Source organism: Geotrypetes seraphini, chromosome 9, assembly GCF_902459505.1.
Source record: "Geotrypetes seraphini chromosome 9, aGeoSer1.1, whole genome shotgun sequence".
Taxonomy (NCBI): Eukaryota; Metazoa; Chordata; class Amphibia; order Gymnophiona; family Dermophiidae; genus Geotrypetes; species Geotrypetes seraphini.
In genome coordinates, this window is record NC_047092.1 from 28,255,329 (window position 1) to 28,276,335 (window position 21,007).

The 21,007-nt window shown below is 40.5% G+C and overlaps 1 protein-coding gene across 5 annotated transcripts in view; it reads left to right on the forward strand.

Moving 5' to 3' along the window:
• Window positions 1–1,498: 1,498 nt before the first annotated feature.
• RINT1 (RAD50 interactor 1) overlaps window positions 1,499–21,007 on the forward strand; it is a 48,940-nt gene continuing 29,431 nt past the window's right edge. For 2 of the 5 annotated variants that reach the window (XM_033957906.1, XM_033957907.1), the window contains exons 1-7: window positions 1,499–1,759; window positions 5,153–5,394; window positions 8,516–8,689; window positions 8,780–8,929; window positions 12,181–12,337; window positions 17,001–17,111; window positions 18,332–18,557. In XM_033957906.1, the coding sequence (XP_033813797.1) occupies window positions 1,553–1,759; window positions 5,153–5,394; window positions 8,516–8,689; window positions 8,780–8,929; window positions 12,181–12,337; window positions 17,001–17,111; window positions 18,332–18,557 (1,267 nt within the window). In that variant the 5' untranslated portion in view covers window positions 1,499–1,552. The remainder of the gene's footprint in view (window positions 1,760–5,152; window positions 5,395–8,515; window positions 8,690–8,779; window positions 8,930–12,180; window positions 12,338–17,000; window positions 17,112–18,331; window positions 18,558–21,007) is intronic. The other 3 variants (XM_033957908.1, XM_033957909.1, XM_033957910.1) reach the window with 2 other exon arrangements.

The following is a 21,007-nucleotide window of genomic DNA, read 5'->3' on the forward strand; positions in this document are numbered from 1 at the left end:
AAAGTGTTCTGCTGCCTATGCTTGGCACTGCGCTTAGAAAGGAAACTAAACTAAACCTTAGGTTTGTATACCGCATCATCTCTACATTTGCAAAGCTTGACACAGTTAACAGGAGTTAGGGTAGAAAGGAACTCCAGAGGAGGGAAGGATGAAGAGGAAATTTAGAGGACTAGAATAATCAGAGAGGGAGGAAGAGTTACATTTTTGAGAATAACCAGGTTTTCAGATGTTTATGGAAGAGTTGGACGGAGCTCAGATTCCTAAGAGGGGAGGTAAGGTTGTTCCAGAGCTCAGTGATTCTAAAAGGGATGGAGGAACCTAGTTTTCCTACAAGGGAGACGCCTTTTAGAGAGGGAAAGGAGAGTTTCTGTTTTTGGGTGGATCTGGTGGAATTGGGGTTTGAGGAATTCCAAGAAAGAGGAATAAAGGGGGGGGGGGGGGAGGATGCCATGTAGGATCTTGAAAGTAAGGCAGGCACATTTGAAGTGGACTTTGGAGATTATCGGAAGCCAGTGGAGCTTGGACAAAAGCGGTGAGACATGGTCGAATTTGCTTTTTGCGAAGACACAACCTCCCTGGCTTGGGTCAGGCTCTATCTCTGGCAGTATTCAAAGCCAGACTGGAACCCCAATTATTTGAAGCTGCATTTCAATACTAACCCAACCAACATATCAGTCTGTCATTCCCTCAGTAGTTCCCTACCATCTTTTAGCCCCCTCTCTGTGTCTGTAATAATTAGATTATTTGCTTCTCTGAGTAGGGTCTGTCTCTTACATGATTGAGAGGGGATTTGATAGAGACCTTTAAAATATTAAAAGGATTCATAAAATAGACCAGGAAACAGCATTACTAACATTTTCGGAGGTGACACGCACAGGGGATCATAGCCTGAAACTGAGTGGCAGCAGGTTTAGGACAAATGTTAGGAAGTTCTGTTTCACACAGCGAGTAGTTGGAGTTTGGAATGCTCTCCCGGAGGAAGTTGTGGCGGAAACTACTGTTCCGAGTTTCAAGCGCAAGTTGGATGCACACCTTCTGGCGAATTGTATTGAGGAATTCGGGGAATCCCGGTCTCCAAAAAGGAGTACCTAAATGGGCCGCCGCGTGCGCGGATCGCCGGACAGGATGGACCTCGGTCTGATCCGGTGAAGGCATTTCTTATGTTCACTATAGAAATAATAAATTGTTGTTATTTTAGCGATATCGTAGAGTAATAAACCACAGGGTTTGGCAGTCTGTGAAGAGGAATGGTAAGTCAAAGATTACTCCAAGGTTGCTGAGCTGACGAGACACCCACGACCTCAACCATCAGTGCACAGAACGCTATTTTCACTTAGGTGTCCCGAGGGACAACGAGAGAGTTCGCCCTGGAGTGTTTTTTTTTTTTATCGCGTTGCCGCATACTTCCGGCGAGAAGCAAATGCTGGGCTCTGACTGGCTAGTTGTAGGGTTTACTTCCGGGTTAGGGGCGGAGGAAGAGGAGGAGGTTTGATGTGTTCTAGCTAGTTGACAGCGGGGGGTGGGAAGCTGTTGACGGAGGAGGGGGGTGCACATGGCTGCCAACGCTGCAGGTGCAAATGTTGCGCGCGAGGAGGACCAGCAAGCTGTCGGCAAAAGCAGCGACTGCAGTCGCCATGATGTCCCTCAGTACGTCGCTGAATTGGTGGAGAGAGAAGTAGGCAACGATCTGCAGTCTTTGAAAAAACTTGGCAAGCTCATAGAGACCCTCTCGGAAGAGAATAGACAACTCGAGGAGCAAGTAAGTGAGTTTGTGGATTTAAAAAACAAAGCTTTAGTTACCTACCAGCCCAGTACCGAGTGTTAAAGGTAAAGACGTTTGTAAAAGGATACTATTTCAATAGAAAATATGGCTAATACAATTGGTGATAGGATTTAAAATAGCTGTTGACTGCATTGATAACTGGCGAACAATTAGAAATTATTTTATCTTTTTTTTTTAACCATTGTGCATCGGTTTTCAAAAAAAAATAGTGGCTGGATTGGACTGTATAATAAGTGCTCTTTGTGTTTGTATATCATGGTGCGTTTTAGAAAAACTAATGATTATTCAAAGTACTAAAGTAAAAATAATTAAGTAAAAGTATAGTGAAGAATACATTAAAAATTGCCTAAGTAACAAAGTTATTGCTTAACATAATACTTTTTGAGTGAAAGTAACATAAGTACAATGAATGCAACTTACTCTACAATTTATTTATTCATTCAATTTTCTATACTTTTCCCCCAGGAGACCTCAGAATGGTTTAAATTAATTTATTCAGGTACTCAAGCATTTTTTCCTGTCTGTCCCAGTGGGCTCACAATTTATCTAATGTACTTGGGGCAAAGGGGGGAAGGGATTAGGTGACTGTCACAGAGAGCAGTGTGGGTTTGAACCCATAATCTCAGGGTGCTGAGTTTGTAGCTTTAACCACTGTGCCACACTTTCCCCCCTCCCTTTTTTAATGGATTGGCAGAAAATGAATTGCTCAGTCTGATTGAAAAGTTCCTTCAAAGAAGGCTAGATTGCAATATTACTGATATCTGACTGGGTCTGCAGATATTAATCAAGGAAATATCTATCTCAAACACTTCTGTGTAGCAAAGAATACATTATTATCATCTCTATTATAAGCAATGCAGTGGCACAGTGGCTAAAGCTACAGCCTCAGCACCCTGAAGTTGTGGGTTCAAACCTACACTGCTCCTGACCATCTGCTTTGATACAAACTGAGGAATTGAAGGACAACCCAAAAGGATGGGAGACAGAGCAGAAAAATGTAAATGAGGCTCCCTACACAGGATCTCGTGATCAGGGATTGACTACCCATAGGTTCAGGAATGATGTACCTATTTACTAGAAAGATTATTGAGGCAAGTTCCTAAACTTCCTTAACTCTAATTTTTATTTATTTATTTTCATGGACTTAATATCCTACTTTTGTGCCATAGTGGTTTTAGAGCTACAACCTCAGCACTCTGAGGTTGTAGGTTCAAACCTCGCATTCCTACTTGTGACCCTGGGCAAGTCACCTAATTCTCTACTGCCCCAAGTACATTGGATAGATTGTGAGCCCACCGGGACAGATAAGGAAAATGCTTGAAGTACCTGTAAGTAAGCTACTGTGTGTGTGGTTGTAAAACTACAAAAAGGTGGTGGTACACAAGTCCCAATCCCTTTCCCCTGTCCCTTCTATGGGTACAATTAAAGCAGTTTATGGTATGTAGGTACTTCTGTCCCTAATAGCCTCACAATCTAAGTTTTGTATCTGGGGCAATGGAGGGTTAGGTGACTTGCCAAGGGTCACAAGCAACTGCAGTGGGAATTGAACCCAATTCCCCAAGTTCTCAGCCCTCTGCTTTAATCATTAGGCTACTTCTCCACTCCTCAAACTTTATACCACACTATCTGCAAAGTTCTTGTTAGTATACAACAGAATAATAATAAAAGAAAAGAAACACAAAACTGCCTCCACGTTACAGTGAATAAAATCAAATTGATGTTTTTTAAATTGTTTGTATCCTGTCTGTCTTGACTACATAAGAACATAAGAAGTGCCTCTGCTGGGTCAGACCAGAGGTCCATCGTGCCCAACAGGTCCAGGACCTGTGTAGTAGTCCTCTATCTGTGCCCTCTATCCCCTTTTCCTTCAGAAAATTGTCCAATCCCTTCTTGAACCCTAATACCATACTCTGTCCTATCACGCCGTCTGGAAGCGCATTCCAGGTGTCCATTATCCATTGGTTGAAGAAAAACTTCCTAGCATTGGTTTTGAATCTGTCCCCTTTCAACTTTTCCAAATGCCCTCTCGTTCTTGTAATTTTCGAAAGTTTGAGGAACCTGTCCCTATCTACTTTTTTTATGCCCTTCATGATCTTGTAAGTCTCTATCATATCTCCTCTAATTCTCCTCTTCTCCAGGGAAAAGAGCCCCAGTTTCTCCAGTCTCTCAGTGTATGAAAGGTTTTCCATACCCTTTATCAAATGTGTCGCTGTTCTCTGAACCCTCTCGAGTATCGCCATATCCTTCTTAAGGTACGGCGACCAATATTGGACGCAGTACTCCAGATGCGGACATGCCATCACCCGATACAATGACAGGACAACTTCTTTCAATCTGGTTGTAATACCCTTCTTGATTATACCTAGCATTCTATTCGCTCTCTTAGCGGCAACTGCGCACTGTGCTGACGGCTTCATTGTCTTATCCACTATTACCCCCAAGTCTCCTTCAAAGAGTAGTGATTAAACATTGTGGGGTTAATTTTATAAAAGATTTTTTTGGTACCTAAATATTCTTTTAAAACTACTTCACAGGTTATTGGTTTTTTTTCTGACATTGAAGTATGATTTAAAGCTTGTTTGTACTTCTGAATTGGTTTAATTTGTGCTTTATCCCTATTATAACAAGGATGATTAACGATGTTGTCTCAATATGTCTATGTTATACGTGATAATTGGAGGGAAACAAGATTCTATGTATGTCATATGGAAACCACATAGTTGTATGCGGTATATACATTTTTAAATAAATAAATAAAAGTACAATGAGACCCCTACTTTTACATGAGATACCTGTAGGTGTGTTATGAGTATAGTGTAGTTTGGGTAGAGCACAGGGTGAGCCATAAAATTATGCATATTATAAACATTTACACTTGTATTTTAACCTGTGCACGTTTATATCAGCTCCAAGCAGATGTAGATGCATGGGTGTGCATTTTAGCCGAGATTGTGCAGGTTTTATGAGGCTTTTTCATAAAATACATAAATGTATCTTAATGAAATAGCCTCAAAATTGATGTTTTCTTGCTCTTTTAACCTAGATGACCTGTTATAGAATTACTCTTTACACACTCTGTAAAGCAATATTCCAATCATAAGAATCATATCTTTCCCTTTCAGAATGATTGCAAAAGGACACTCAGTCAGGACTGGATTTAAAGTTATAGTGTTAATGGGCAGGATTGGGAAAGTTTTAAGGTCCCTATTCAGGGTTGGGGTAGGAGGTATCTAGTTAGCTGATAGTTTCCAGTTCTAGCATTTTTATGTATTAGGAAGTCACCAAGTTATCAGCATAGATACCAGTAATAGTGGTGTCCTTTTTATATCTTTTTTTTGTTTGATCAGAATTGCTTCATGTTTTTGTTAGGTTCTCGCAGTTTCATCTGAAGTCCCTAAGAGGATTCAAGATGCTTTAAAGAATGCAGAGGACTCCAAAAAGTTTCTAAATCATCTCGTGGAGGAAGAAATTCTTTTGTCAAAGTCAATCAGTAATCACATGTTGACTGCTGAACCATGGATGAAGGATCTTAGTACATTGATTGTCCAAATAGAAGAAGCTGAACGATACCTTTCTTACTTAAAGTGGATTTCACAAATAGAAGAATTAAGGTATAGTGAGGGACTGGGGGAGGAGTGATTTTTCTAATTGTTTTTATACTGTTCTAGTCAGTTTAACTTCTTGTTTTTCATTAGATCAGATGTATTTGACTTTGAGCTAAACCCCCCACCTTTTACAAAAGCATAGTGTGGTTTTTAGTGCTGGTCTCGGCGGTAACAGCTCCAACACTCATAGAATTCCTATGAGTGTCTGAGTTGTTACTGCCGCTCCTGGCTCTAAAAGTCACACTATGCTTTTGTGAAAGGAGGGTTAAGTTTGTTCCAGTAATTTTGAAAAAGGCAGAATGCAAGTTCTTAAAATTAATTTAATCTGCCTGGGAGTTTAAGTGATACAACAGACTCCTGTCACAACTCAGGAAAAGGGCACGTACAAACACTCTTTGAACTCAATCAATACCCTATAGGGAGCAAGCCAGGGATTCTACGATACTGCAAGGCCACATACACACTACACTCACTCAGTCACAAATAGAAAACCAAAAAAGAAGTGGCGAAAAAGCCTCAGTTATGCTTCATATGGCAAAAAACTCCACTTCACATGAATAACCATTTGCACATGTGAAAGATAAATACTTGATGAAAAAAGGCACTTTAGCAGCCCTTAGAGAACCACCAGATAACATTAGCACGCCAAAAACTGATTCAAAAAGTGATCATGTGGATAGAATGGCACTATAGTCACTAACATTGCTTCAAGAGCAGAATGAAACAAAAAAGCCTCATGGATAGCTGGATCCTGTATCTAATAGCCAAAATGCCTTCAATTATCAAGTGCAACATTACTACCCACCTGTTAGGCTTTTATCCTTTACAACTAGGAATTTCATGGCTGCTACTTTTCCTTATTCTTTTGCTTTAATCTTATTGGAATAATATCCAACTTCAGACATTACCATAAATTCCCAACTCTTACAATTAAGAAAAAATTATGCGCCAGATTCTCTAAAGTCACTGTGCATTTAACAATGGCGCTATTAATCTATTGTTAAATGCATGTATTTTACTGCCCGATTACTACTAAAACAGCTCGCTGTTCTCTTTTTCCTTGCTTTTTAGCAGCTTCTAATTGTACTAAGCAAATGTAATACAATGAGGTAATTAATATTAAAACTGAAGCATAACGAGGTCATTAATATTAAAATGACCTCCCTGGGTGATTCTCAAAAAGAAACGCCCCTCCATTTCTGAGGAATTGGGACCTCAATCTGGTAGTCCAGGCGCTGTCTAAGGCTCAATTTGAGCTTCCATAGAGAATCTTACCCTAAAGATGCTATTTTTGGTGGCCATCACCTCTGTTAGGAGGGTCTCAGAATTGCAGTCCCTGTCAGGTCAGCATCCCTATCTCTTTTTGGAGGATTCCATGACCTTGCACACAGTACCATTCTTTCTTCTGAAGGTAGTGTCTCCATTCCATTCTACTTGGGTATGTCCAAGGAGACAAACAAGTTTCGTCTCTCAGACCATCTGTTTGTATCTTTCCATGGACCTCATAAGGGCCAGGGAGCCTTGAAGGCCTCTGTTGTGAGGTGGATTAAGGCGGTTATTGAGTCCACTTACTTTAGCAAGAATCATCTGGTGCCTCAGGGGCTACCCACTCTACTAGGACTCAGGGCACTTCCTAGGTGGAGACCTAGGTGGTATACCCTGAGGAGATTTGAGGTGCGGCAACCTTGTTGTTGTTTCATTCCTTTGCTAAGCACTACTGATCGAACAAGGTAGCCAGTGCTCACCTGGACTTTGGCAGAGCCATCATTCAGGGAGCCTTTCTTTCCCTGCCCAATAATCCTGCTTTGGTACATCTTGTTCAGAACAGTGGAACTAATGCTAAGGAAGGAGAAATTATGTTTTAGCTGATCTTAATTTTATTTTCTTTAAAGTTACCAACACTGTTCTGAATGCCCACCCATAGAGGATCTTGGCCCTGAGTTCTCGGTGTGTTTTGTATTACTTTTTCAGTGCTTCCAAAAAAAAGAGAGAACTTAATTTTGTGATTGGCAGCCATACAGGTTCCCTTGATATGACTTTATCCTGGTATATGCAGGATAGCGAGTGTGGTGTTTTGTTCCCTTGATTATCATTGCAGCTGCAGTGGTTGATGAGGTATGGGTGCATTACAAAGCGACTTGTTGTTGCTTGGGCAGATGCATATTGGATTGTTCCAGAGAGCACTCTATCTTATGCTGTTGATGTCTTTAAGGGCCTGATGCTAGCGTTCAATTCCTTGCACAACATGGCGCCAGGATAGCTTCCTCCATACGTACCAAATAGGTCCCTTTGCTCCCAAGATGAAATAAGCCTCAAAACGCCCCCTGACCATGCCCTTCAACTGCAAACTACCAAACGATGTTCCTACTCCCACTTCATACCGAGCCACTGAAATCAACTGCCCCCACAGATTAGATCTCTTGAAGGTCTCCTAAACCTTTAGGAAAGCAATAAAAACATACCTATTCGCCTAACTCTCCAGCCCACGACCAATAGATTACAAAGAAATGTATATTGATACAAGATCCTCGATATGTGTCGTGTTAGAATAAAAACTGATATTGAAAAATCTTGTACTGTAACTATGGGCTCCTTTTACTAAGCTGTGATAGTGGTTTTAGCGCGTGCTAAATTGTGGTGCACGCTAGACGCTAATGCCAGCATTGAGCTGGCGTTAGTTCTAGCTGCATAGCATGGGTTTAGCGTGAGCTAAAAACGCTTTCGCAGCTTAGTAAAAGGAGCTCTATAACTAATTTTAACCTGTAAACTGTATATTATTAGATCCTTAATAAGTGTCGAGTTAGGATAAAAACTTGTACCTGAAAAAATTTGTACTGTAACTATGGCAAATTGTAACATGTTAACTGTATATTGTTTCTGTTGACCTGTCCTGGGCTCTTTGGGGAGGATGGGATAAATAAATGTCACTGGCAGAATTCAGTTTTCTCTATCTCCACCTGCTTGTAGGAAGGGATAGGGTGTATCATTGACTAAAGAAAAGAAAATGATCAGGTAAAGACATAATTTGTCCTTTTTTAAACTTTTATATATCTCCCGCAAAATTGATTAATTTTTAGTAGACATACTTGATCAGATAATTGCATACTTAAACAATGTGTTTCTTTAGTGACAGTATTCAGCAATACCTGATGACCAATAATGTCCCTGAGGCAGCTAATACGCTGGTATACATGGCAGAACTGGACATTAAACTTCAAGAGTCATCTTGTTCTCATCTGTTAAGATTTATGAGGTCTACTGTGAAATTCTGGCATAAAATCTTAAAGGATAAACTAACAAGGTATAGAGTGCAATAGAACCTGATAGGTTTCTTTTTTTATTATTTTGCCACTTGATACTATTTCATGTGTTGTGAATTTTTTTATTGCAGTGATTTTCAGGATATATTAAATCAACTTCACTGGCCATTTATTGGGCCAGTGCAGTCCCAGACTTCTGTCTTGTCTTCACCAGCCAGTGCTTCAGAGTTGTACAGTAACCTGGAGGTGCTTTTCTGTCAGCTACTGAAATTACAGACCTCGTATCCTTCTTTAAAAACAAACAAACACCTCAATTATAAGAGAAGTACATTTTTAAAGAATATATAAAATTGATAAGAGCAGCCTACAGTTTTCATTTTGAACACTTTAGATGCAAGTGTGAGGGAATGAATGAGCTCACTGAGTTAGTCCTCTATTTCGGGGAGAGGAGAGGAGAAATAGAAGGGTAAAAGGCAGGCTTAGGCAGTGGCATGGAAGACTCTAGTAGCATAGTTGGCCTGGACTGTGGGCATAGGAGGGTAGGCTTTGAAAAATGGAAGTGGTTGGAACTACTTGTATGTTGCACTGAACGTTCTATATTAGTTATTCTGAGTTCTGTTGGAATTTCAGTCATTCCATGTTATTAAAAAGATTTCCTTCTCTTTAACTTGTTCCTCCTTAGAAACCAGTCATCAGAATGCTAACTCGATCCTCAGATTATAAACTTTCTATATTTTAATTCTTTAATAAATATTTAAATATATTACTTAGTTATATAACTGAAATATATAACTTAGTTTATAATTAGTATATAATAAAAAAATGATAAATTAATATACAAAGTTGATCCGGTGAAGATAATGCACATCAAGCTTAACGTAATGAAATCAGTTTGAACGTGGAGTGGTGCATCTGAGGATCGAGTTAGCATTCTGATGACTGGTTTCTAAGGAGGAAAGAGTTAAAGAGAAGGTCATTTATGAATGAATGCTTATTGAATCTATAGATTAAGAGTGCATTATATCGATTAAAAAGATTTCAACATAAAATCGATTGGAACTATAGAAAAATATATTTTTTTAAACAGTTGTAGATCATGGTGAAGACATCAGTCAATTGTTTCCTCCACCCCTCCCTATTTGAAAACACCTCTTTTTGGCCCCCTTTACAAAGCCTTGATAACGAGTCTTGGTGCAGCAAATGCGACGCTCTGCACTGCTCTGGGCGCTCAGAGAGTTCTCATAAGCATCGGGAGCAGTGAAGAACATTCAGTGCCCCGGCTTGCTTGCACTAAAAACCGCTGTCGTGGTTTTGTAAAAAGGGGGGGGGAGTAGTTTTGAAGCTGCCACTTATAAAACCACGCACAAGGGAGCACTGTAAGTGGCAGTACATGAGCATGTAAAACCTTTTGCTTTCTGTGCATAACTTGCTGTGGTTTTCAGCCTTCATTTGAAGGTGACTCTGATATAAAAGTTTGGCATTAAGAAGGGATGATCTGCACACTTAAAATAATATTTATAACTTAGAATGTCTTAGTGTTTCTGGACTTGGGACATATGCAGTCATTATTCAAATCCTGTGCTTCTGAGAAGTTTATGGTCTTAGCCTAGTTCAAGGCAGCATGTTTTCATGTTAATGTTATTGCATTTTTATTTGTTCTTCACATAATTGTTGTTGTTGCATTGTGCCTCAGGTTTAGAAAGAAAGAAATATACTATAATGTAATGCATTTAAGTGATTTGCTAACTTGAGTCTGTAGCGTTAAACATATTTCATTGCTATAGTTACATATCTTAAATATTTTTGTGAACCCTTCCTCAATATCTCTAGTTGCATCTAGGTAAGGCACAAAGGAAATTTTGTGTTTGTACACACAATACATTGCAGGGGGCCTAAGATTCACGGTTCATAGTCAGTAATGCGGAAGACAAAGGCGCGCGCCGACAACTGAGCGCAAGATGGAGGCGCGCGCCGAAGAAAAAGACTGTTTTTAGGGGCTGTGACGGGGGGTTTGTTGGGGAGCCCCCCCCACTTTACTTAATACATATCGCGGCGGTGTTGGGGGGGTTTCGGGGGTTGTAACCCCCCACATTTTAGTGAAAACGTAACTTTTTCCCTAAAAACAAGGAAAAAGTTAAGTTTTCAGTAAAATGTGGGGGGTTACAACCCCCCACAACGCAGCGCGATCTGTATTAAGTAAAGTGGGGGGGTTTCCCCCATACCCCCCGTCGTAGCCCCTAAAAACAGTCTTTTTCTTCGGCGCGCGCCTCCGCGCTGCGCTCAGTTGTCTGCTCGCGCCTTTGTCCCGGCACGCTTTTGACCTGACACCAAGATTCACACTATCCAGTTGTCTCATGCAGCTAATAATAATCTAGGGCAGGGGTAGGGAACTCCGGTCCTCGAGAGCCGTATTCCAGTCGGGTTTTCAGGATTTCCCCACTGACTATGCTTTGAAAGCAGTGCATGCACATAGATGTCATGCATATTCATTGGGGAAATCCTGAAAACCCGACTGGAATACATTTCTCGAGGACCGGAGTTCCCTACCCCTGATCTAGGGGATCCTATTAGTAAACTTCAATACGTGCTAATATGCGCTTGCCGTACATTAAAAAAAGCTTACTGCGGGACATGTGCTGGCATCCCAAAGTAACTTTGCCCTTTTGCACGCATACACGCACATTAAAAAAAAATATTTTTTAAATTTCCTCTAAGGGACGTATTAGAGGTTGGAGAGTAGGCATCACAATGCGAATTGGCGTGCGAAGCATTGAATAGCAACATGGAGAAACAGCAGGCTACCCCCCACACACACATGGAACACAAAAGGGTGAACTCACAAATAATACAAAGAAAGACGAGTATATGACAATACAGAAACAGTAACTATAATATACGTATATAGATGGTATAAATAGGTAAGATACACATATATGTATCTCATGTATTATAACACCTTTACTGAAGCTCATAATTGACTCCCTAGTCAATAGTAGCGATATAGAAGCTTCTAAGAAACAATAAACAGTTGTCACATGCTGATCGATTAGCAAAGGGGCCCTTACCACTTAAAAAATAGGTGGCAGTAGGGGCTTAATTGGTAACTTTTTTTTAATGGCCGCACGCTAATGGCAAAATTAGCCCATGGCCATTAATTCAGAAAATGAGAAAGTGCACCATTTTCCGGCTGAGTACAAGTGGCCTTGGTGCATAGGAAAGACCCATATAAGAGGCATGCTACAACCACTTTTCCCGCAGCTTTAGTAAAAGGGCTCCTAGGTTTGTAAATCTTCTACATCTTTGCTTTTAAGCAAAAAAAAAAAAAAAAATCTAGTTTCTAATCAGAAATTGTGCCTGCCTGTTCCTTTTTGAGAATTTAGGTTTTTTTGGTGGTCTGGTTTCCATTTCAAAAGGTAAGGTGATTACACGTCCCTATTGTGTTGAGTTAGGTACTTCGTTCTTAATGGTCTTCTGTAAATTGATTTCTGTGGACTATATTTAAATGATTTTTTCCTTTGACTCTCAGAAATAGAGATGAACTACTTACAAAACCAAAACAGCTGCCAGAAAAATATGCTCTTCCTGCTTCTCCTCCTGTTCTCCTGCCTGTGCAGATCATGCTTTCCCCTCTCCAGAAGAGATTCAGATACCATTTTACAGGAAACAGGCAGACAAATGTTTTAAGCAAGGTGTGGATTTTTACAACAGCATTTGTAGGAATTTTTCTTTCAGGTGGTTGTGGCCTGACAGCTTTCTCTTGACCTTTCCACTTGCTTGACGAATCCTGGTTGCCAGGTCATCACGGTGACCAAACATTTCCCTATGGCACCAGAATTGGTTTTGGCCCGCTTTAGCTATTGCTTTCCCCTTTGGTTTGAGTTTGAGTTGTATGGTTCCTGAACTGTCCACAGTGGTCTGTCTGGTGGGACTTGAGATACCATGGGGCTCAAACTTTCTAAGCCAAGTAGTGTTACCTTGAAAGGAGCAGCCATTGTGTTAACCCAAGCCATCAAGGGAAGGAGGCTGGGTGAAACGTGGGAGTGATGGTGAGCTGTGGAATAGCTGAACCTGCTGGAGATGAGAGATTGAGGACTGCTAGAAGGATTAATGTAAGTCTCCCTCCAACTTAGGAATCAAGGAAACTCTTATATCTTGGCATCCCAAGTCCTGTAAATTTTCTTCCCACTTCTACCTCTAACTCTCTGTTGTAGTTCCTTCCTATTTCTCCTACTGTAAACCGCGTCGAGCTCTACGAACGTGGAGATGATGCGGTATACAAACCTAAGGATTAGATTAGATTAGATTAGATTAAGAAGGAAAGAGACTGCTGGGGATCCAGGCCCAGGTGATAGCCATGGGTTTTTTTTTGTTTTGTTTTATTAACTTACTATACTGATATTAAAGTGATTTACAAATATAAAATATTAGCAACACAAAAAGGCTAGTCTTTAATGAAGATATTTCTCTTTGCTGGTGCCTCCCTGATATGGGAAGCGCAGTATTGACAATGCATTGTGAGAAGGAGATGATGGATTGACTTCCAAGGCTTTTTTTGGTCTATAGATACAGAATGAGAAAACATCCTCCGTTTATAATAGGTCTTAAAGGAGGTATAAAAGATGTTAAATGGGAGAAATCAATGTCATTTCTATTCTCATCAATCTTTGCCCTTTTGCACTCTTTGGTGGGCATGACTGGGTAGTTGTCAGCAGCAGAGAGTTCTTTCTCCTTGATCCTAAAGAAGATTTGAGAAGGCCTGATCTAAGGATATAAAAACTGAAACGCTGAATTCTGTAAACCCAGAAATCTCTCTCTGATTGCAGAAAGCAGTAGGAGCCAAATGTGTGTTAACAGGGAGAGTGTAGCAGATGCATGTGCCCGCAGGTCTGAGCTAGCAGAAGTTATATATTACACCCCCAAAAATTGTATTAGCGCTCGGTTGAATGTACAGACATCCACACATTTGCTGGAATGCTCTTCCTTGCATTCAATTTTTATAAATCCAATATTTGTTCACAGAATAGCATTTCAGCACAGACACGCTCAGCTCCATAAAATGTGCCCAAATTTGGGTGCTGAATAAAATTAAAAAATTAACTCTAAGCGCTGTCCTATAAACGCTGTTAGGTACCATTTTTAGAATAGTGTTTGGTGCCAGAATCCACGGCAAATTTTGGGTATGATTTTACACCAACTGAAAGCTCCCAAATTCAACAATGTGTGCAAATTCCAGGAACTCCCTGATCAAACCCATGGCCACGCCCCCTTTGGATTTGCATGTGGATACCTGCGCCAGTTATTGGCATTAATTGCTTTATTTATCAGTTAAGTTATATGTGCAAATTGGGTACATGCAGTTTTGAGCACCATATATAGGATGAGGGTGATAATGTACACTGATAAACATCTATGCATGTGCTGGAATGCTATTCTGTGCATAAACATGATTATTCCTCACATTATTTTTATTGCAGTAAATTTTGTCAGCAGTCCAGTACTTTACGCTTTACTCCAGCACAAACTCCATCCTCCACTTCTCATCTTTATCTTTTTTTTTTGTCCCATCCCCTTCAGTGAAGTCAGAAAAAATCTTGTATGAGTATGGTAAAAAGAAGAGCGACCAAGATGATAAAGGGGATGGAACTCCTGTCGTATGAGGAAAGACTAAAGAGGATAGGGCTTTTCAGCTTGGAAAAGAGACGGCTGAGGGAAGATATGAACAAAGTGTCCAAAATCCTGAATAGTGTAGAATGGGTACAGGTGGATCGATTTATTTACTCCATCAAAAATTTCAAAGACTAGGAGACAAGCCACAATGAAGTTTCAGGGAGAATCTTTTAAAACCAATAGGAGGAAATATTTTTTCACTGAGAGAATAGTTAAGCTGTGGAATGCGTTGCCAGAGGATGTGGTAAGAGCGTGGTTAATGTTGCTGGCTTTAAAAAAGGTTTGGACAGGTTCCTGGACAGATATGGGAGAAGCCACTGCTTGCCCTGGATTGGTAGCATGGAATGCTGCTACTATTTGGATTTTTGCCAGGTACTTGTGACTTGGTTTGGCCTCCGTGAAGGTGGGATACTGGGCTAGATGGACTATTGGTCTCATCCAGTAAGGCTATTTTTAAATTCTTAAAAACAGGTATGAAATCTTCACTAATACTGATTGCAGAAAAAGGATCTAAACTTTGAATCGTTTTGAAGCCTTGTGTTAAAGTCCTAGTGTTACAAAACCCTGCATGCAGCTTTTCAGACTTCTGTGCAGTTTTCTGCATCTGCATTTAATAACCATTTTTTTCATGATTAGGGCATTTAAATGGGCTATGCACAGTTAGCTCATGCACACAACTCTTTTTAACACAGGGCACTCCCAGTAGTGCACAGAATTGTCTGTAAAAGCTGAGCTAAGCTGTGTGCATTGGCCCTTCAGTCTTTAGGGGAAAAGAGTGATAGAGTGATAGAGCAGGGGTGGCCAGTGGTCCATGAGGACCACAACCTAGTCAGCTTTTCAAGATTTCCACAATGAATATATATGAGAGAGCATAAAATTTTATTTATAACCCTCGATACCTTAAAAGTTCAATGCGGCTAACAATTCAAAGAAAAACTGTACAACAGCAGCAAATTACGTAATATCATTCAATCAAATATTTAACACACAAAAAAGTTTTCATTAATTTCCTAAAATGGGAATAAGAACTTACACTAAATAATAAAGGTCCTAAATCCCTTTCCCAAATTGCAGCTTGGTAGGAAAACTGTCAGTGAAGATAAGTTTTAGAAAGACTACCTTTCATGGAGAGAAGATCAAACACAGTTGGCCTCCGCAAAGAACGTCTTGAAATGGCAAACTGAAATCGGTCAACAAGGTACCCTGGTGCTATGCTATGCAACACCTTATAACAAATACATCAAAATTTGAAGACCACCCTGGCTTCCACAGGAAGCCAGTGCAGTTTACAATAATAAGGTGTGAAATGATTGGATTTTTTAAAATTAAAAATCAAGCATGCAGCTGTGTTTTGAATAATACAGAGTTTGCACAAATGCTTTTGCTGGCCTGCAAAATAATTACATTAATCTAAAATGCTCATAATTAATAATTGAACTAACAACTAAAATGAAGCAACATCAATATATGATCTAATTTATTGAAGCTTCTTCAAAGTACAAAAAACTCTTACAAGCTACTGCCTCAGTCTGGGCACATAAGAACATAAGAATTTCCATACTGGGACAGACTGAAAGCCCATCATGCCCAATATCCTATTTCCAAGAGTGGCCAACCCAGGTCCCAAATACCTAGCTAGATTTCAAGTAGTAAAACAGATTTTATGCTGCTTATTCTAGGAATAAGCAGTAGATTTCCCCAAGCCATCTCAATAATGGCCAATGGATGTCTCTTAGGAAATTATCCAAACCTTTTTAAAACATTGTTAGCGTTCTGTGTAAATGCATTTCTAGAATTTTAATTGCTTGATTTATAGGATATATGATACCATTCAATTTCAAATTATCTTTAGTGTGCTTAGTGGGAGTGGCAAAAAATAATTTAGGTTTCTCTGGAATAAGTTTCATCTTAAATTCTCTAATCCAATCAAAAGCTCAGAGAACGGTACAGATGACACAGGGAGAACAACAGTTATATCATCAGCATAACTGAAATGTTTAATATCTAAACCAGTCAATCTAGTAACCAAGGAAGCTAGATAAACATTGAATAGTAATTGGGGGAAAGCAGAGAGCCTTGTGGGACACCACAAAGATTACTCCACATTTCAGAAAGAATATCGCCAAAACACACCTGCGAGATCGCATAAAACTCTCAAACCAATGATACACCATTCCAGAAATACCAGTTATATCTAAGCAATTTAACAGTAACACATGATCCACTAGATCAGAAGTAGTGCTTAGATCGAATTGTAATATCAGTGCCCCTTGCCCTCTACTGAGTAAGATATATAAATGGTCCAACAACAAAGCCAGAACCATCTCTGTGCTATGAAGTGGCTGAAACCCTGATTGAGAACTGTATAAAAGGGCAATTCAGTACAAACAGTACATGCAGATTAATCTCATACATATTCATTGTGGAAATCTTGACCCTCATAGACCAGGGTTGCCCACCCCTGATTTAGACTGAGGTTATAGTGTATCTTCTGCCTTTAAACAAGGTAAATTACAACCAAACATATACAATTTAAAAATAACAAAACAAAATGCCAAAAACCATCAAAATTGATACTGCTATTAGTGTTAAGGAGGATGATAATTGTGCATCTTTCTCTAAAAGTCTGTGGTTTGGAAGTCCGCCGTATAATATTTTTATTTGTCTTACCCTTCCTCCTCATAGCCCGAGTGGTACCTGACCCAGGTACTCATGTGGATTGGAAACCATGCCAAGTTTCTGGATGAGAGAATTCAGCCCATATTGGACAAAGCAGGATCTTCAATGAATGCCAGGGTAAGCATCATAAAATGGTTCTGAGGGGATAGAGACTGTCGCTGAATGAATATGCAAAACAAATGAGAGAGTCCTCTATAGCACCCTACAGAAGGATCTAGTAAATCAAGCTAGTTAACTGTCTGGTAGTGGTTCCCAGGGGAAATGTTTGAAACATTAAGAGTTGTTCTAGTAAATTAGCAAATGGAACCATCATTGGCTCAACATTTGTAATTCTTGTGCCCTGGAAGGCTTGTGTATATTCCAGTATAAAATAGCCCGACTAAATGGTTCAAGTCAAGATTAGAGTTTGGTCCCTTAACTTTCCAAGCCTGAGCTGAAACGGGTTCTAACATGGGTACAGTATATGTCCCTGCCCCAAAGAACTTAGAATTAAGACTATTTTACTAACTGCATTAATGTACGTAAAGCACACCAGGGATACTTTTACAACCTTATTCAAGTGTATTTGAAGTGCAAAGGGCAAAAAATTTCAGATGATAGGTTATTCATCTTTGGTCACAAATTGATTGTAGAAGGATGTCATACATCTTTCGACACCACCTCCTTCCCCAGAGGGCTGTACTGCCACCTTCAGCATTCCAAAAAGTTGGCACCAGCTTACTGAAAATGCTGCAGAATCAACTTGGAAGTGTCCACTTGACGTTATTACTTAGTTATCCCCCCCTCCAGATAAGGAACTGCAAGATGGAATAGAGGGAGTCAAGGGGAGAAAGGTTCTAAAACTATATTGGTAGGGGGTGAGCATCATTTTGAGAGGTATAATAATCTTTCAAATTTGATTTGTTTTTGGTACTTTTCAAGGGAAAAGGGAGAGAAGTTGGCGTGTGATGAGGGCTTTAAAAAAAAGGAAATGATATAATATTTCTGATACTTGATTATATAACTGTACAGTGTTAGTGGATAGCTAGTGTGTTTGAAGAACCTGAAAATTGTTCAGTTAAAAGAAAAAAATCTACCCCCTCTACAAAGCTGCGCTAACGGCTGCCACGCGACAACAGCCCCAAAGCCCATAGAGATTTAAAAGGCTTCGGGGCTGTTGCCGTGCGGCTTTGTAGAAGAGGTGGTTAGTTTCTTATAAGAGGAGGATTAATTAATACATTACTAGTTCCAGACCTGGATAGTTATAGATGGCAGCCAAAGTAAATAAAGCTTATCGCAAATATTGAGATTCTCTGTTTTATTACATGCCCATGATACTCTGTCATGATTGGTTTCAGTTGGAGTTTTCACGTGGATTGATGACTCTGGTCTTGGAGAAATTGGCGACGGACATTCCCTGCCTGCTGTACGACGATGCCCTCTTTTGTCATTTGGTGGACGAGATACTTCTGTTTGAGCGAGAGCTGCTCTCTGTTCACGGCTATCTCAGCAGCTTACCCAATTGTATGCACATCCTCTCAGAGGAAACTGCATTCCAGAAGTGGTTAACAGTAGAAAGAAAATGTAAGGAATCGCATAAGGGATTTCTCCCTTACTTAAGGCTTATGCATATAGTGAGATCCTCATACTCAAGGGTCTTTTGGTGTAGTGAACAAGTTTTGGCCATCAAGATTAGAAGACTTGGTGAAGTACAGTGTTACGAGGTCATTCACTTGTAGGTCATTGTTTGGAATTTTAACTGAAAGTCAAAATCTTTATGAAAGGAGTTGGTGATCTCAGTTGAGTTTAAATGGACAGGTATCCTCATAAAATTGTCCACCATATTTTGTCAAGAAAGAAGTTAATCTGTAAATGACCCTTTTCGCCGAAATGACTGGACATTATGGCTCTCTGAGACTTCTGAGTCTGCCCACAGAGCCTGTTTTGAATTTCATCCCCCCCCCCTGGGGGGGGAAACTGGCCCTTTTTTTGTGCTGCACTCTTTGGAGCTGCAGGCAGCGTGAGTGAGGTAAATGCACTGTCTTTGGCGGCCCCAGAAGCTTTCTCTTTGCTACAGCTTCCTGTCCCTACAGAAAGGGAAAACTTCCGGGGCCGCTAAAGACAGCATACTGACTTCACTCACGCTGCCTGCGACCCGAAGATTGCAATGCTAGTAATAATAAAAAAAAAAAAAAGGTAAAGTGCTGGACTCCACAGGGGAAGGGAGAGGGTACTACAGAGATGCTGGGACTGTGGAGATGGGGAGGAAAGGGTAAGAAGATGCCAGAACTCTGGGGAAAAAAGAAGGGAAGGGGAGGACAGCGATGCCAGATCACAGGAGGGGGAAACGGAAGGAGAGAAATGCAGTGCAGAAATGGAAGGGAAGGAGGGGAGAGAGATATGCCAGATTGCGAAGAGAGAGACAGCAGACCATGGTAAGGGAGGAAGGGAAGGAGGGAGATGGACCACAGGAAGGAAGGAAGGAAGGAGAAAGATTCCAGGGAAGGAGGAGAGAGAGATGCCAGACCATAGTAGGGGAAGGAGAGAAGGGAAGAATGGGAGAGATGCCAGACTGCAAGAAGGAGAGAGAGATACCAGAACATGGGAAAAGGGGATGGGAAGGAGAGAGATGCCTGACCATTGGAAGGAGGAGGGGGAGGGAAGGAGAGAGAGATACCAGACAATGGTAGAAAGGAAGAGTAGAAGGAGAGAGAGAGAGAGATGCCAGATTGCAGGAAGGAGAAGATAGTGATATCAGATCACAGGAAGGGGGGAAGAGAAATAGACCACGGGGAAAGGGAGGGAAGGAAGGAGAGAGAGATGCCAGATAAAGGAAGGAGGAGAGAAAGATGCCAGACCACAATAGCGGGAAGGAGGGGATAGAGATACCAAATGGGGGGAAGAAGAGAAGAAAGATGTCCATAGGAAAGGGGAAGACAGAGATGTCGGAACATGGGAGGTAGAAAGAGAGGGAAGGAGGAGATGGTGCATAGGGTTGGGAGGAGTAGGGAAGGGAAGAAAGATGGAAGAAATGCTGTTTAGGATTGATGGGAATAAGGGAGAAAGAGAGAGGAGATGGTGCACATAGACTGAGAGGAGGGGAAGATATGGAAAAATAGAGAGATTGAGAAGGAAGCCAAAAAATAGAAGAAGGTTGACTTAACATAATGCCAAAAATGGATGTAAGGGAGAAAGTGAAGGAGAGAAAAAGAACAAATGGATAAGAAGGTCCTGGAAACTGAGTAAAGAGCACAGACAGAAGGAAGTGCACCAGAGACTGGGAAAAGATGATTAGAAAAATAAAATCACCAGACAGCAAAGGAAAAATGATTTAATTTTCAGTTCAGTGATTTAAATATGTCAGATTTGAGAATTTGTATCTGCTGTCTATATTTTGCACTGTTCAGGAAGAAATGCATTTGTTTCTATTTCTCTGGTGGTGTACTGCATACAGAGTCTGGCATCTTAGGGCTTCATTTGCGTATATTAGGTCTTTTAGTTTGTGGTCCTGTATTTGCATAGGGTTTATTGTGTGGCCAAGGTCGGATGTTCTGGTAAGAATGAATGTCGAGAAGCACTTTTGGCATCATGGCCTCAAATAGGAAGATACGTATTTGTTGGCTCTCCTTCAGCCCTTTTTGACCCAAAATGGCCCTCACTTAAAAATTAACGAAGACCACTGCTTTAAGGAGTAGATTCAATATAGGTTGCTAAAAGTTAAGCACTAAAAACTGGGCTCTAAGCTAGTATTCTATAAAGTCGGAGTTGCATGTCAAATCTGTTATAAAATACCAGCATAAGTTGTTTTGTGCCAAACTTCTGAGGCAACCACTTATGTTTTTAGCTGGCGTAAATGCTGATGCCTAAATGCTGCATGCAGTTGGGTGTGTGAGAGAAGTTTTTAAACTAGGAAGAAGGGGAAAGCCGACAGTCAACCGAGAGAGTCGATGATTTGACAACCGGTATGCCTGGAGGATACCGTGCAGGAAGATGGAGGGGAAGATTCACCAGATCGCAGACAAGACAGACTGAAA